Consider the following 18,485-nt stretch of genomic DNA (forward strand, 5'->3'; position numbering starts at 1 on the left):
CCTTTAAAGGATTTAATCAAATTTTTGAAAATAATTTAATTCTTTAGAGAAATTTTATTAAATTTGTATTGAGAATAATTGGATTTTCGGAAAGAATTTTATTATTTATAAAAATAATCAAATATTCTCAAAGAATGATTACTAACATTTTTGAAAATACATAATTCAATTGTTTCAAAGAATTTTATTAATATTTTTGAAAATAATTGAATTCTTTTAAAGAATTTATTTAAATGTTTTGAATGATTTTTATTGAAATTTTTGAAAGTAATTGAATTTTATAAAGAATTTCTTTTCAATTTGTAAAATAATCGTGTTTATTAATAATTTTAATTACTAATTTTGTTATTAAATTTTATTCAAATTATTGATAGAAAATTAATTTATTTTAAAGAATTTTATTTGAAATTTCGTAAAAACAATTAAATTCTTTAAAGAATTTCTTTAAATTTCTTAAAAAATTGTTTTAATAATTTTAAATGAAAATTTTGAAAATAATTGAGATTTACAAAGAATTTAATCAAGAATTTTGAGAATAATTGAATTTTTTAGAAAAATTGTAGTAACATTTTTTATAATAATTGAATTCTTTAGAGAAATTTTATTAAAATTGTATTACAAATTATTAAATTCTCGCAAAGAATTTTATTATTTATAAAAAAATAATCGAATTCTTCCAAACAATGTTATTAAAATTTTTGAAAAAATTGAATTGTTTTAAACAATTTTTAATAATATTTTTGAAAATAATTGAATTGTTTTGATGAATTTATTTCGACTTTTGGAAGATAATGTAGATTTTTGAATAATTTTTATTGAAAATTTTGAAAATAATTATAATTTACAAAAAAATTTTATCAAAACTTTTGAGAATAATTGTCATTTTTAGAAAAATTTTATTACAATTTTCAAAAATAATTGAACCCGTAAGAAAAATTTTATTAAAATTGTATTGTAAATAATTAAACATCTGAGAAGAATTTTGGTATTCATAAAAATTATTTAATTCTTTAATTTTATAATTTTACAATTATAAAAATAATTTAATTGTTTCGAAGAATTTTATTAAAATTTTAGGAAATAATTGAATTCTTTCGAAAAATGATATTACTTAAACATTTTTAAAAATAATTTCGTGAATCTTAATTCGTAAAATTTTATTAAAATTGTTTTGAAAATAATTGAATTGCTGCGAAGAATTTTACTATTTATAAAAATAATTGAATTCTTCCACAGAATGTTATTATTTATGAGAATAATTGTATTCTTGCGAAAAATTTTATTAAAATTTTTGAAAATAATAAACGTAGCATTTTCTAGTAAAATAATAAACTAATAAACGATAATTTCTCTTAATTGTTGAAAATTATCTAAATTTAAATGGAAAATAAATTAAATTTAAATAGAACAAAAATTTAATTTAAGCTGATGATAAATTTAATTCAAAGAAATAAAAAAATGAATTTTATTATCTTAAAAGTAATTAATTTATTTAATTAATGCAATTAATGCAAAAATGATGTAAATATTTTGTCATTTACCTGGGTAACATGGCGAGAACTGAAGCAAGAAGAATTGTGAGCCAGTAATTATGCCTCGCTATCGCTTTCTGCATTACCCAATAAGAGCCCGGGAGACCCATACAATTAACACAAATTGCGTTATAGAGGATACAAAATCCAAAAAATAATCCCAGCGATACCAGAATTGCTCCAACGTGCATTAGAGTCTGCAATTTTTCATAAATTACATTTAATCATTAATATTTAACCAACTTTCATTCTAAATTTCAATTTACTATTCTCGTCTTTAAAAAAAATTTAATTTCCTTTTCCTCTATCTTAGTTTCTTTTCTACTTTTTCATGAAGTATTCCTTTGCTCGAATTTTATATTAAAAATATAAAAAATAAATAAAGAGTATCTACTTTTATATTAAAATGTAAAAAATGTAAATGTTTTTGTAAAACAAATAAAAAAATGTAACTGCTTTCATATTAAAATGTAAAACAAATAAAAAAATGTAACTGCCTTCTTATTAAAATGTAAAACAAATAAAAAAATATAACTACTTTTATATTAAAATATAAAACATAAATAAAAAAATATAAATACTTTTATATTAAAAATAGAAAAATTAAAATTGAATTAAGAAACATTGCTGTACTTACCCACGATCTGGTTTCAATGCTCACATTAATTAACATAGATAATAAACAGGAGGTAGTAATTGTCGTTCCAAATTCCCATATATCCACATCAGAATCATAATAAGCCTGAAATTAAAAGGAAAAAAAAATGGTAAATAATAATAGAAGGGAAAATGTTTATCATGGAAAAAGAGAAATTAAACTTACAGCTTCGGTTAAAAAGAAAATGACAATGCTCTGATAAAGTGCATCTGCCATTGTTAACCAAAATGAATGTGTTTGATAAACGAGGGCCAATCGTCCTCTTTTATAAAGTTCCGGATTTTCTAGAAGCACTCTTCCCGGTGCAATTCTGTCATAAACACCCAAAGCAAGCGGCGACAATGAAGTGAATAATAAATTAAACAACATCAAGTATATTTGATCAATCATCACAGCTCCGGAGAATCCACAATACAACTGCAATTCAATTTTTCTCATTAATTAACTATAGTATAAATTTTTAATAATCACGAAATTATTTTTTATAACAATTATAATTTTTTATAATATAATTATAATAAATAAAATAAAACAAATTAAAAAATGTTTAAATATATAAATAAAATAAATACGAATATATACAAATAGACAAAAAAAATAGGTTGATAGATAAAATAAAAAGTAAATTAACAAGGAAGTCAATAAACAAGTAGATAAATAAAGAAAAAAATAAACGAATGCTAAATTGTTTGAAGTTTGAATGAAAACTTTGGAGAAATTTTACCTGAAACCAGAAAAGTAGGAAGACAAAGGTCGCATTTTTGTAGAAAAAGTAAAGAATCATTCGCGAGAGACGATCGTAACACCAGTGGCCGTGCATCAATAAAAGTCTGGATAACATGGAAAATTTTGCGATCGCAAAATCCGCCGCCATTATTGCCTGAGTTCCTTCTCGGCCAGAAACTCCAACTCCAACATCGGCCGTTTGAATCATACTCACATCGTTCGCTCCATCGCCAATTGCTAGAGTTCGCATTCCTAATTGTTCCTTTACAACTCGAACGATGTAAGCCTAAAAAATTATTGGAAATAATTAAAATGCAATGAAGAATTTTTTTATTTAGAAAAATTATTTCAATTCTCGTGAAGAATATTATTCAATATTTTGAAATTAATTAAATACTTATAAAAAATTCTATCAAAACTTTTGAATTCCAACGACGAATTATATATAATATAGAAAAAATAATTGAATTCTTGCGAAGATTTTTATTCAATTTTTTAAAAATAATTTAATTCCTGCTAAAGGATTTTATAATATAGAAAAAAATAATTGAATTCTTGTGAAGAATATTATTCAAATTTTTAAAAATAATTAAATTCCTGCGAAGAATTTTATAATATGAGGCATTCCATGTCAAGTGATCCAGGTGTCTTACGGTGTAATGCTTATTTCGATAATTTTTTACTCTTAAACTATTAAACATAAAAATTTGGCAAGGTACATTTTGGAAAGGTTTTTTCATGCTCTTTCGATTGAAAATAAGCATTTAAAAAAAAAAAAATTTTTTGACCCAAAAAAATCAAAATTAAAAATAAATTTTAATTTTTTGGAAAAAAGGTCCCATTTTTTTTTTTTTTTTTTTTTTTAAACGAAAGCTGAGGTTTTTTCCTAAAAGGACATATAAATGAAAAAGTGGGACAAGAATGTTTAAACATTGAAAAACAGAGGTTTCTACTCTTTAAACCCGGTTTTTAGCTCTGTTTACGAGAAAATTCATTTTTTCAATGTTTAAACATTCTTGTCCCACTTTTTCATTTATATGTCCTTTTAGGAAAAAACCTCAGCTTTCGTTTAAAAAAAAAAAAAAAAAAAAAAATGGGACCTTTTTTCCAAAAAATTAAAATTTATTTTTAATTTTGATTTTTTTGGGTCAAAAAAAATTTTTTTTTTTAAATGCTTATTTTCAATCGAAAGAGCATGAAAAAACCTTTCCAAAATGTACCTTGCCAAATTTTTATGTTGAATAGTTTAAGAGTAAAAAATTATCGAAATAAGCATTGTACTGAAAAACCCAAAAATTTAACCCCCTCCCCCTCGGAAAATATTGGACTAGGTAAAAAAATATTTTCACGAAAAATTACTATCTATTAGTACTACAAAAGCCCCAAGTTTTGCTACGATTGGAGAAAAATTTTTCTCCACCCGGATCACTTGACATGGAATGCCTCATATAGAAAAAAAATTGAATTCTTATAAGAATTTCATTCAATTTTTTTAGGAATACTTGAATTCTCATAAAAATTTTTATCAAAACTTTAGAATTAATAATTGAATTCTTTCGAAAAATTTTATTAAAATTGTGATGAAAATAATTGAATTCATGCGAAAAAATTTATATTATTAAAAAAATTAATGAATTCTTGAGAAGAATTTAATTAAAATTGTATTGAAATGAAAATAATTAAATTCCTGCAAAGATTTTTATTATTAATGAAAGTAATTGAATTATTTTTAAGAATTTTATCAAAATTTTTGAAAATAATTAAATTCATACAATGAATATTATTATTTACAAAAATAATTGAATTAATATAGAGAATTTAATTATTTTTCAAAAAGAATTGAATTGTTTTCTAGAATTTTATTAATGTTTTTAAAAATAATAGAATTCTTGCGAAGAATTTTATTATTTATGAATTGCTGTAAAGAATTTTAATAAAATTTTTTAAAATAATTGAATTCTTAAAAAGTTTTAAAAAATTTTTTTAAAAAGTTAAATTCCTTCGAAGAATTTTATCATTTATGAAATAATTGAATCATTGCGAAGAATTTTACTATTTATAAAAATAATTGAATTATTTCAAAGAATTTATGAAAATTTCAATAAATAATTGTTTTCTTGAATTTTATTAATGTTTTTCAAAATAATTGAATTCCTGCGAAAATTTTTATTATTTATGAAAATAATTGAATTATTTCAAAGAATTTATGAAAATTTCAGTAAATAATTGAATTGTTTTCTGTAATTTTATTAATGTTTTTTAAAATAAATGAATTCGTGCGAAGATTTTTATTATTTATGAAAATAATTTAATTGCTGTGAAGAATGTTAATAAAAAATTTTTAAATAATTGAATTCTTAAGAAGTTTTAAAAATTTTTTTTAAAATATTAAATTTCTTCGAAGAATTTTATTATTTATGAAAATAATTGAATTCTTTCTATAAATTCAATTACTTATAAAGATATGTAGATTCTTGGAATGAATGTTATTAAAATTTTTAAAAATAATTGAATTACTGCGAAAAATTTTATTATTTATAAAAAGAATTGAAATTCTACTAACAATTTTATTATTTATAAAAAATAATTTAATTCCTATTACGAATTTTATTGTTTTTAAAAAATAATGTAAGAAGAATTTTATTAAAAATGTATTGAAAATAATTGAATTCCTCCGCAGAATTTTATTATAATTGCATTTGAAAATAATTGAATTTCTGCGAAGAATACAATTTGAAAATTATTGAATTCTTTTGAAGAATTTCATAAAAGTTTTTAAAAAATAGTTAAATTCCTTTGAAGAATTAAATTATTTATGAAGATATTTTTATTCTTGGAATGAATTTTATTAAAATTTTTGAAAATAAGTGGATTTTTGCGAAGAACAGTATTAAAATTCATGAAAATAATTCAATTCTTTCAAGAAATTTAATTAAATTGTACTAAAAATAAATTAATTTTTGTACATAATTATATCAAAATTTTTTAACATAATTGAATTCTTTGGAAGAATTTCATTAGAATTTTAAAAAATAATTGAATCTCATCGTAAAATTTTATTAAAATTGAAATGATAACATTTAAATTCCTCTGAAGAATTTTAATATTTTTAAAAATAATTGAATTCTTGATACGATTGTTATTAAAATCTTTGTAAATAATTAAATTCTTGCGAAGAATTTTATTATTTTTTAAAAAAAATTTAATTCTTAAGAAAAAAAAATAATAAATAATAATTTCTTAATGAGTGAATATTTAAAAACTTTGAATCTGAAATTATTCAAAGAATGAAGTTGGTGAAAATAAAAAAATAGAATATCACCTATTAAATAATAATTAGATAGAAAAAAAATTAGATAGTAATAAACAAATAACAAAAAATAGAATAATAATTCTCACTAAATTTACAAAAGAAAGGAAACCAAAAAAAGAAATTTACTTTTTGCAAAGGAGTGGCACGACATGCAAGAACACTGGAGCAAGCTCTCGTCAAATTGAGAAATGGAGTCGTGAGTCCGGTTTGTGGATCGAGAATGAACGTCAATGTTTTTCCATCGACGACAAGAGCTCGTTGTCGTTTCCACGAGCTACCAATTCTATAAGCTACTCGATCAGCGGAATCGAGCTCGTGAGAAGCCACATCCCCAGTACCGTGATAATCAGTCATTTGTCTCTGTATTCCATCGTTCGCGGCATTTTCCCGTTGAATCGCCTCCAAATGACTGTGAATTAAACTCTCAGCAACGGATTTCGATCTCGCCTGAAGTCTCAGCAATTGCATTGCCGGCGTAAATAAACACGCCGAATAAGCGATATTCACTGCCGTCTCTGGCTTGTCACCTGAAAGAAAAGAAAAATCAGGTAAAATTAATTTCAAAATTCTCATTCTAATTTAATTCCAAATTAATTTTTTATTTATTTCAAATTCTAATTTAATTCCAGACGTAAAATAAATTAAGATAAAATCTATATAAATTATATATAATAAAATTTAGTAAAATTATATAATAAATTGATATAAATTATACAAGAATTTGATAAAAATTATATAATAATTGGATAAAATTATATAATAAATTGATGCAAAATCAATTTAATAAAAAAGGAAAATAATTTACCGGTTAGAACCCAAACGACAATTCCAGCGGAGACAAGAGCCTCCATTGTTTCAGGAACTCCTGCCTGGAGTTTGTCCTCAATTCCAGTGACACCGAGAAGTGTTAAATGTGACTCAAGCAATGAATAAGAATCGCGAATACGACGATCGCGATTTTCAGTCGAAACTTCAGCTTCCAAGTGTCTTTGTCGCCAGGTCTCGAATTCCTGAGCGCCGAGAGTTCTTCGCGCCATGACAAGTGTCCGAAGACCTTGTCTCGCGTACGAATTTAATTGTTGACGAATTTTTGTCATCGAACTCGTATCCTCATCTGTTGATGACAACGATGGCAATACTGTCGAATCTGCGCCCTTACTATAAAGCACAATCTCACCACTAATCGGATGTCTAACCACAATCGACATGCATTTTCTACTCGAGTCGAATGGCAAAACCTGTAAACAAAATTTTCCAAAAGTTAATTTAATTTTATTATTTTTTGTCATTTCTATTATTTCATATTATATTTTCTAATATTTATTAAAAGAAATACTTATTTCTTCATGGAGGAAGCTTTTTATATTCTGTTTTCATTTACTTTATTTTTCAATTTCTAAAAAATTAATTAAATTATAAAATTTGTTTCAAAACGTACGTGTAGAACTTCAAAGGCAAGAGTAGAATTATCAGGTAGAGAAACAACGGCGCTACGGGAAGTTCTTTTGATAAGTTTGACATTATAGGCACGAGCGGCACGCACTAAAGCTAATTCATCGGGACTCTCAGCTTCATAGATTTGCGGTGGTTCCGTTGTTGTTTTCGTTCCATCGTCAGCATTCGATTGATTACATCTTAAGCCCATTGGCGAGAGTTTTCTCACAAGATCCATTCCTAAATTTGGAATTGATCTTATGTTCAATAATCTCGGCCTGAGAACGCGACTACGAAATGTTGATGAACTATTTGTTGGCATTTCAGTCGATGACGAAATTGTCGAAAGGGGAATTCCATGATTTGGCGGTGTCGAAAGAATCGTGGGTGAATTTGTCGTTAATGATGAACTTGATTCCTCTGATGACTGTTGAATTGGAACTGGAGTTGTACTTCTTGACTCGTTAAGTCTCATGTACCTGATGAATATTGTATAAACAAATTATTTACTATCTCATTTTATTAATTCTAATTATTAATTCTAATTTTTAATTTATAAATTCATTTTAATTATAGGTTTCTATTTATTAATATTGTCAAATAATTCTTTATGATTAGTTGCAAATTATTTATAATACTGATTGTTAAGAAACTAGCAAATTTTACTCTCACCAGCGCGCAAATCGCGGTTACAATTTATTATTATGCGAATTACAAAATTCAATTATTTTTAAAAATTGTAATAAAATTCTTTAAAAGAATTCAATTGTTTTCATAAATAATTAATTCTTCTAAGGAGTTTATTTATTCTCATAAATAATAAAATTCTACTAAACAGTTTATTTATATTTAAAAATTTTAATAAAATTACACGAAAGAATTCAATTATTTTCATGAATAATTAAATTCGTCTGGGGAGTTTAATTATTCTCATAAATAATTAAATTTTTCTAAGCAGCTTATTTTTAAAAATTTTAATAAAATTACACGAAGGAATTCAATTATCTTTCAAAATAATACAATTCTTCGCAGAAATTCAATCATTTCCAAAGATTTGAATAGCAATCTTAGCAAGAATTCAATTATTTTTATAAATAATGAAATTCCTCACAGGAATTCAATTATAATATTCATTTCAATTTTAATAAAATTTTTCGACAAGATTCAATTATTTTTAAAAATTATAATTAAATTTTTCAAAAGAATTAAATTATTTTCAAAAATGTTGATATAATTCGCAGTTGATATAGCTCGCCGGAATTCAATTATTTTTAATACAATTTTAAGACTAAGTTCAATTATTTTTAAAAATTATAATGAAATTCTTCGAAATAATTCAATTATTTTCAAACATTTTGATTAAATTTTTAAAGTTAATTAATTTATTTTCAATACATTTTTATTAAATTTCTTGAAGGTATTCCATTATTTTCATAAATAATAAAAATCTTATAAAGAATTTAACTATTATTTAAAAATTTTAATAAAATTCTTCACAGAAATCCAATTATTTTAAATACAATTTTAATAAAATTCTTTGTAGGAATTCAATTATTTTCAATACAATTTTAATAAAATTCTTCGTAAGAATTAAATTACTTTTTATAAATAATAAAATTCTTTGCAAGAATTAAATTAATTTTTTATATAAATAATAAAATTATTTATAAGAATTAAATAATTGTTTAGAAATAATAAAATTCTTAGTAGGATTTCAATTATTTTAAATACAATTTTAATACAATTCTTTGTAATAATTAAATTACTGTTTATAAAGAATAAAATTTTTTGCAGGAATTCAATTGTTTTTATAAATAATAAAGTTCTTCGAATTTATTGAACTATTTTTAACAAATTTTAATTACATTCTTCTCTAGAATTCAAATACTTTTTAAATAATCAAATTCTTCGAAAGAATTCAATTATTTTCAAAAATTTTATGGAAATTTTTTATAGCAATCTAATTATTTTCATGAATTAATAAAATTCTTCGCAGGAATACAATTATTTAAAAAAATTTGAATAAAATTCTTTAAAGAAATTGAATTATTTTCAAAAATTGAGTACCTGCATGCAACAACTCGCCGAGCGCTCGGACGCAAGTGCTAGTAACAGTCGGGGAGCAGTGAGCGCCTCTGCGCCACTCACTGCCACCCGACTGGTATTAGAGAGTGCGTCCGAGCGCTCGGCGAGTTGTTGCATGCAGGTACTCAATTTTAGTATAACTTTGCTCAAAAATTAAATTATTTCAGATTATGTACATATTATAAAATTTACAAAAATTATAACTTTTTTTGTAACAAAAGTCTCATCTTTTAAAATTATAAAAAATTTTCTCGTTAACGCAAAATTATGGAAAAAAAGAATAAATTCAAAATTTTTCTTACAATGTTTTAAATTTTAAAATTAAGAAAATTCTACTTTCATAAAGAAGACTATTTTAAATTGTATTAGTAAAAATTAATTAAACAAAATTGTTTCAAATTAAAAACAAAATAATAAATTTTTAACTAATATATAATTGAACTTAAAATTAATAAATACAAGAATTTTACAAAAACATTTTTAAAAAAAGAAAATAGGAAATGACAAAGCAAAGGAAAACAATTAAATCCAAATTGCGAACAGACATTCGGAGTATAAAGATTATCGCTGTAGATTAGAATAGTTATTATTTACAATAGTGATTCTTTAGAATAGTTATAGTTTGTTATTTACGATAGTGATTATTTAGAAAATAGTTTTTAAATAAATAATGAAAATTTCAAATTTACCTCGCACTACCACCGTTCTTTTGAGGTTCTTCGATAACGCCGCTCGAGTTCATGATGTCTCGATGAGGATGACTATTTACAACGACCGTGTTACAAACCGCCATCAAAACCAGGAATTCCTGGAGGCGATGCTTACAATTTCCTATCAGTAAATCTTCCTTTAATCTCGTGCACGGCATCGGATTCTCTCCCTCGCCAGTGTGAGCGTAATCCTGTCCGCCTACCGCACATCTTCTGAACAGCATCTTATTTTCCGTCAGTGTTCCAGTTTTGTCGGAAAATACATACTGAACCTATCAATAAATCATTATTTTATAAACCGTCCATTTATTTTTACAATTGCTATTTTTATTCTACTTTTTATTTTTTAATTTGTTGTATTTATTGCTCTAATTTTTATTCCCAAATTTGTTATATTTATTACTCTAATTTTTATTCTCTAATTTATTGTATTTGTTACTCTAATTCTTATTCTCTAATTTGTCGTATTTATTACTCTAATTTTTATTCTCTAATTTGTTGTGTTTATTACTCTAATTTCTAAATTTTGGAAATCCGATTAAATTTTCTTTTAATTTAGAATATTTTTCTTTTTCTTATTTTCGAATTTTTTATTTTAACAGAATAAATTTTCTACCTGTCCGAGATCTTCGGTGATGTTTAAAGCTCGACACTCGGCTTTACGACCAGATTCAGAATCATAAAGAAAAGGATCTTGACCGATGTGATAAACTTGACCGACTTTAGCCATTTCTAAAGTAACATAGAGACTCAAGGGTATCATCACTTGAAGAATGATGATAAACGTCCAAAACGTGAGCATTCCCTCATAAGTAGGATCTTGAAGAACTGGCAAAAACGGAACGGGTCCAACGTTCGTGTACGCCGTGAGCCAAAGTCTACAACCAACAGCACCGACGACACACAAAACAACCAAAATCACCACGCACCAAATTATATCTATATTCATTTGTCGCTCCAAACGAGAACGCTGAAAAAGAAGAACAAAATTTACATTAATCTTCAATATTGACTAAAAAGAAATTAAAGAACAAAAAATAAATTACAAAAAATGAAAGTATAAAAACAGGGTTGCCACAAAAATTTAACTTTGTTCTTCCCTGACCTTTTCCTGATTTCCAGGCAAAATTTTCACTTTTTCCCTGAGTCTAATGAAATATTCTGATTCACTCCAACAAATGATTAAATACTCAAAAAAATTCTCCAATACATTTATTTAATAATTACTGTAATTGTAAAATTATTCGAAAACATCAATAATTTCTTCTTTAAATAAATATCTAATCATTATTATTTTTTCATTGAAATTAAGATGTTCAAAAATGTCAAATTAATTAAACTTTTTAAAAAAAATTAATTCTTCAGAATTGTTAGTTAAAAATACGAAAAATTCAGATTTCCAAAGATAATAATTTAAAACCTTTTCAAACTTCAATTATTTCTGAAAATGCATGCTATAATGCTTTTAATATTCAATTATTTTCTAAAATGTTAACCGAAATTCAATTTTTAATACATTCTTATTAGAAAGTTCTACGAAAATTCAATTATTTAAATACAAAAATAAATAATTTATTTAATAATTGAATGTTTCTTAAAATTTAATTTTTACGAAGAATTTTATTAACAACTTTTGAAAATATTCAATTTCTTTTAAGAAATTAAATTAAAATTTTACTGAAATTTATTATATTAAAGAATTTTATAACAATTTTTGGAAATAATTGAAAACTTTTTGAAGAATTTTATTAAAACTTTTTAAAAATAATTGAATTCTTGAGAAGAATTTAAATAATAATTTATGTAAATAATTGAATTAATACGAAGAATTTTAGTAAATTTTGTTTAAATAATTGAAATTTTGCCAAGAATTTTATTACAATTTTTGACAATGATTAATTCTTGAGAAGAATTTCGCTATCTATGTATTTATAAAGATAATTTAATTCTTGATGAGAATTTTTAAAAAGTTTTTAAAATAATTTAATTTGTGCAAAGTATTTTATCTTTTTTCAAAAGAATTCAATTCTTGTAATGAATTTTGATATTCATCAAAATAATTGAATGTTGGAAAAGAATTGATTTTTTGCGACGAATGAAAAGTTATTTATGAAATCATTTGAATTATTGCAACGAATTTTATTATTTTATTTAATAATTGAATGTTTCTTAAAATTTAATTCTTTGTTTAAGTTTTAATAAACTTTTTAATATTAATTGAATTTTTCGAGGAATTTATTTAAAATTGTATTCCAAATATTGGAAATTCTGCGATGAAATTAATTGAATTTTCAAATGAAATTTTAATATTTATTTAAATAATTAAATGTTTTCGTAGAATTGTACCAAAAATTTTTTTCAATAATTAAATCATTTGATAAATTTTATGAAAATAGTAAATATTAAAAATTATTGAATTGCGAAAAACTTTTGCTTCGTGATTATAAATATTCAATATCGAATTAATACAGAAAAAAAAGATAAATGTGTAAATTTTAGCATCCAACAGTAATTGTTAGATTTATTTACTTTCCATTTTTAGATTTTGAATATTTATAAGCCGCTTCTCGTTTAAATGCAAGATATTTATGTGTGAAACTGTGTCATCTCTGATGAGTTGTAAAAAATAAAGCTTAAGAGAAAAAAAGGGGAAAGATCAATACCTTATACCTAGGCCCCCCATTGTTGAGCATCGCTTTAGTCTCGTGACCAGCATAAACTACAATTCCCTCGACGAAATCTGTATTTTTTAAAACACACTCCCTGAGTAAAAGATTTTCCGTCGAAACAGGCACTCTGGCTCCTTTAGGATGAACTACTGCTCCATGAAATCTATATAACAAAAAAAAAAAAGAAAGAGAAAATCCCAATTACCAAGATTCGCACTATTAATTCTATTGACAAAAATAAATCTCTGTCTTTCAGGAAGATTAATTTTACTCTTTTTTTAAATTCTTCTCTCAATCCGTTCAATCCTTATTTTCTTTTTGAATCGTTATTTCAACTTTTAGAATTTATTATTCAATTTGTCACACAATATTATTTAGTTCACTTTCTTAAATTTTAATTATCTTTCTATAATTTGATTTGCGAGCTCTTTTTGCAGATTTACGATTTACACTTCGAAGAATTAACTTTGGTAAAATTAAAATTCTGGTTACGTTAAATTTTTTATTTAAATAATTGAATTATTTAATCAATCAGAATTTAATTAATATCAGAATTTAATTCTGATAACATAAAAATTTTGATTTAAATTAAAATTCTGGTACAATTAAAATATGTATTTCAAGAAAAAATTGATAATTTTAGGTAAAGAAAACCCACCTATAAATTTTCGTACTCGGTTTATCGACTTCGATAACAGAATGAAATTTGGAGGGTTGAAAAGAGTCCTGAAGATCAAGGAATCCCCTCACCACTTGCCGTTGTTTTAAATTGGTTTCACCATCTAAATTGCAGGTGTCAAGATAAGCGAATCCCTGAGGATCACTGCTTCTCAGCAGTAAGAGATCAGCCGGAACCAATTCGTTATTCGACAAGTGAACCAGGTCACCGACCTTGACGTCTTTCCATGGCACCTTCAAATACCTATCGCCATCGCTGTAACATAGAAAATATACAAAAGAAAATCAGATAAGCAATTTAACTGCCATCGCTGCAAAAATGGGAAATAAAATAAAAATTAAATTCCAAATAAGCAATTTAACTGCACGCTGATATTGAACAAAAAATCGAATGAATTATTTTTTATTCAAATTTAATTCTAAACTCAAATGTTCAATTAAATATTTAATTATTTATTAATTTTTAATTAACAGTAACTTAATAATCTCGATTTTATTAAATTGGTCTTTTTGTTTAGAAAATAGAAATTTTCATATATTTTTCCTTCACGGACGAGGGAACAATTTTCTATTGCGTAAAAGAAGTCCCAAGAGTGTCGTCACGAACGCAAATGATCAGAAGCGGTATTTTATTTCCTTGGAAATTTTCTCAAATGATTCCTTGAATCATCAAAGACAACTCGCTGAGCCTTTGTAAAATTAATTAATTATCTAACAATGCACTTTCCATATTTGTAGCATTTATCCAACCGAAGGACAAAAAGCTGACGTTACCCTGTCATTTAAATACAAGTAAATATTTTTCCACTCTATCCATATATATTAATATCGCTTTAAAATAATATTTCCCTCAACAAATTTCTCAATAAATTTCTGAACAAATTTCTCAATTCATTTTTCAGCAAGTTTATAAATTTTCTAAATAAATTTCTAAATAGAAACTATTGTAAAAATTGTATCAATTTTCTTTTTAGGAAAATCAAATCTAAAGAATTGAATGTATAATAAGAATGAGATCTATAATCAATCCTCGTGTAAAATCAGAATCTGTCGCAAATTTAGAAGAGGAAATAATGCCATTGATTTGGAAATAGAAGTTCGAGACCCAGACCTTTTGTTAAATGCAACCTTTCAAGTCTTTAGAAAAACCGAGTCGAAAATAAATTCATAATATTGTACAACGTGACATCATCCTTGTGGCGACATTCATCGCGTGAACTTTGTGCATTTTATACTCGGTTCTAATTGGCTAAATAACATGAAAAGGAAAAAAAAAATATTCCCTTGATAAAACAACTCTGATTAAATAGTGGACCATTAAAAATATTTTCTTTCTTTTTTTTTTTTTTTGCAAAAGAAAAATAAAAGAAACAAAATTGCGTTTCATTAAAATTAGCAAAGATTGCAAAATTTAAAATGTAAATTTCAAACCGAGAATTATTTTCTAGAACGAATTTGATCCACCTAATAATGAACGTATGAAAATAAAGTCTGAATTGCTACGTGACTGAAGCAAAAACATGTCAAAATTTCCAAAAAAAATCGTCGAATTATGACTAGAAGTGAATAGAGTAAATAGTAAAAATTGAAATTATTTTATTTTTTATTGAAATTATTTCTAGGACAAGTTTATAAAATTAGAAATATGTTTACTATACTTTCGAAAGACTCAAAATAAACAAAATAAAATATTCAATTATATATTTCTTAAGAAATAATCGAATTATTTTACTAATTTTGTTAATTAGAAAAAATATTGGACAAAATCGTAAACGAATTGCAATTCGTTTTTGCTAAAATCACAAAAGTAGAATTATTTCCACTCCTTAATTTTGCAAATTAGAAAAAATTCGAAAAAATGAAAAATATTTCGAGTGGAGTTTTTTGCAAATATTCAGTAAAAATTCTCTTTGTCCCATTACTCGAATTCGTTTTCATTAAATGATAAGAATCGAGATATACTCGAAAGATGATTTAATTTGTAAAGTAAATTAAATTTCTTGACGTTGAATTCCAGATTTTCAGTGAATGAATAAGAGAGAGAGAGAGAGAGTGGAGTAATAAAAAAAGAGAAGTGCCGTCCTTGCCTTCTGACTTTGAACGTAAAAAAGAAGAAGAAATAAAACGTTAGCCATCAATTGAATAGAATAGATATTGGTAGTTCTTTGCCGATCATTTCCGAAGGTCAGAAATATCGACTCAGTTGCTCTAATCGAAGGTTAAATCCATGCAGAGTCTAATTCATCGAAAAAACTTCAGCAGGAGAATAAAAAAAAGTGCCTATCAATTTAAAGAATGTTTCAAATTGTCCAACGCAGTGAAAAATCGAAATCCACTAAAAAAAAAAATTAAACTAAAAATCAGAAGGAAATCAAAAGAAAATTCAGAAGAATTTTTCGCAAGAAGATCAAAATGAACCTCGAAAAAATACTTCCACTATAAAAAATTGCGTTTCTATCAGAAAAATCTCAAATCAAAAAACAAAATCAGTAGGAAATCAAAAGAACATTCAGAAAAATTCTCTCGCAAGAAAGAAGATTGTCAATCAAAATGAACCTTGGATTTTGCAAAAAAGATCCACACACACACACACACTTGTACCGTAAATCGAAAATAAATCCATGTGTCTTGTTCTAGAATTGGAATTCAATAAATCCAGTTAAAAAGAACATTTCATTGCTATACGGAAAAATAGCTTTTGCATCTGATTTTCAGAGTAAAATGAAAAGTGATTCTATTGGTTTGAAAAGCTTTGAGGTCAAGTCCTCTATTCATGTCTCCATAAACTTCAATCAACGTGGATCAATTTTACGATGCGCACTCCTCTTTTTTTTTTTTTTTTTTTTGTCTAAATAAAATTTCAATCTCTGTCACAAAAATTTTCAAGTACACTTTTGTAGATCAAACCCAGCTTGTAATATATTTCAATTAAAATTCATTTTCAAGAACTTTAGCGCAATACTGTTCTAGATTCCAAAATTGCAATAAATTCCAATTAAAAAAATAATTTTTCGCAAGCCAGATCGATTATTATTATTATCATTATTTTCGCAAAGTGTGTAGACGATCCCTTAGCGGAGATTAATATCAGAAATCTTCGACTCTAACTTTTCCGAGTAATATCTCCTCATTATATCCCTGTTATCGACAATGAGAAGTCGTCGTCGTCGATGTCATTCCTTGGATTATTACATTCAACAAGATGAAAACTTCTCAACACCAATTCATTATCTACAACAATCAGTAAAACTATTAGAAACGAAAAATGTTTTTTTTTCAAAGCAATTTTTTGCTGACAATAAAATTAGAATGAATTGCAAAAAGACTAAATAAATTTAAAAAATCAAACAAAATCAAAAAAATAATTAATACAGAAAGCTATTAATAAAGAAAATAAAGAAAATAAATATTTATTATTGTTGTTGTTTGCTTTTTTTGTTTTCTATAACGTTTTTAAATAATTTTCCTTTTTAAATGTTTTCAATTTTAAAATTAATATATTGAAAATCATTGAATTCTTGCAAAAAATTTTATCATTAAATTTAAAAAGAATTGAATTCCTTCGAAGAATTTTATTATTTATAAAAATAATTGAATTTTTAGCAAGAATTTTATTAAAATTTTTGAAAATCATTGAATTCTGGAAAAAATTTTATCATTAAATTTAAAAAGAATTGAATTCCTTCGAAGAATTTTATTATTTATAAAAATAATTGAATTTTTAGCCAGAATTTTATTAAAATTTTTGAAAATTCTAATTAAATTATTTTGAATTTTTTTTTTTAAATGATAGAGTTTCATTATTAATTTTAATTGAAAAATTTGAAAGAAAATAGAATTTTACGAAAAATTTCTTTTAATTTTTAAAAATAATCGTGTTCTTAATAATTGTAATTAAAAATTTTATTATTGAATTATGTATTAAAATTTTTTTTTAAATCATTGAATTCTTACTAGAATTTTAGTACAACTATTTTTTTGTAATAATTTAATTCATTGGAAAAATTTTATTAACATTTCTTTAAATAATTAAATTCTTTGGAGAAATTTTATTCAATTTTTTTAAAAGTAATTGAATTTTTATAAAAAAATTTTATCAAAACTTTCGAAAATAATTTCATTATTTCAAGAAATTTCATTACAATTTTTAGAAATAATTGAATTATTTTGAAAAATTTTATTAAAATTATTGAAAATAATATAATAATAATTTAATATAATAATAATAATTTTTTCGAGAAATTTTATTAAAATTCATAAATATCGAATTCATTTTAATAAATTTTATTCAACTTTCAATTATTTTCAATGCAATATTGAAAATAATTGAATTCTTGCGAAGAATTTTATTATTCATCGAAATAATTGAATTTTTGCGAAGAATTTTATTATTTATGAAAATAATTGAATTCTTGCGAAGAATTTTATTATTTATGAAGATATTTGAACTTTTGTAATGAATTTCATTACAATTTTTAGAAATAATTAAATTCTTTCGAAAAATTTTATTAAAATTATTGAAAATATAATTTTTTCGAGAAATTTTATTAAAATTCATAAATATCGAAATAATTTTAATAAATTTTATTCAACTTTCAATTATTTTCAATGCAATATTGAAAATTTATACAGAAAACAAAGAAAATAATAAATGGAAAAAACTCCTAATCGGATGTACAG

General features: G+C 23.8%; 1 protein-coding gene across 3 annotated transcripts in view; it reads right to left on the reverse strand.

The window, feature by feature from the left end:
* Positions 1-18,485, reverse strand: part of LOC122508337 (phospholipid-transporting ATPase VD) — a 43,635-nt gene that overhangs the window by 617 nt on the left and 24,533 nt on the right. For all 3 annotated transcript variants that reach the window (XM_043621617.1, XM_043621620.1, XM_043621619.1), the window contains exons 6-16: positions 13,786-14,061; positions 13,122-13,290; positions 11,075-11,428; positions 10,438-10,730; positions 7,668-8,142; positions 7,035-7,467; positions 6,356-6,756; positions 2,915-3,202; positions 2,356-2,607; positions 2,170-2,274; positions 1,542-1,729 (exon numbers count right to left, since the gene is read on the reverse strand). In XM_043621617.1, coding sequence (XP_043477552.1) covers positions 1,542-1,729; positions 2,170-2,274; positions 2,356-2,607; positions 2,915-3,202; positions 6,356-6,756; positions 7,035-7,467; positions 7,668-8,142; positions 10,438-10,730; positions 11,075-11,428; positions 13,122-13,290; positions 13,786-14,061 — 3,234 coding nt within the window. The remainder of the gene's footprint in view (positions 1-1,541; positions 1,730-2,169; positions 2,275-2,355; positions 2,608-2,914; positions 3,203-6,355; positions 6,757-7,034; positions 7,468-7,667; positions 8,143-10,437; positions 10,731-11,074; positions 11,429-13,121; positions 13,291-13,785; positions 14,062-18,485) is intronic.

This window comes from Leptopilina heterotoma, unplaced genomic scaffold, assembly GCF_015476425.1.
Source record: "Leptopilina heterotoma isolate Lh14 unplaced genomic scaffold, ASM1547642v1 Lhet_54, whole genome shotgun sequence".
Taxonomy (NCBI): Eukaryota; Metazoa; Arthropoda; class Insecta; order Hymenoptera; family Figitidae; genus Leptopilina; species Leptopilina heterotoma.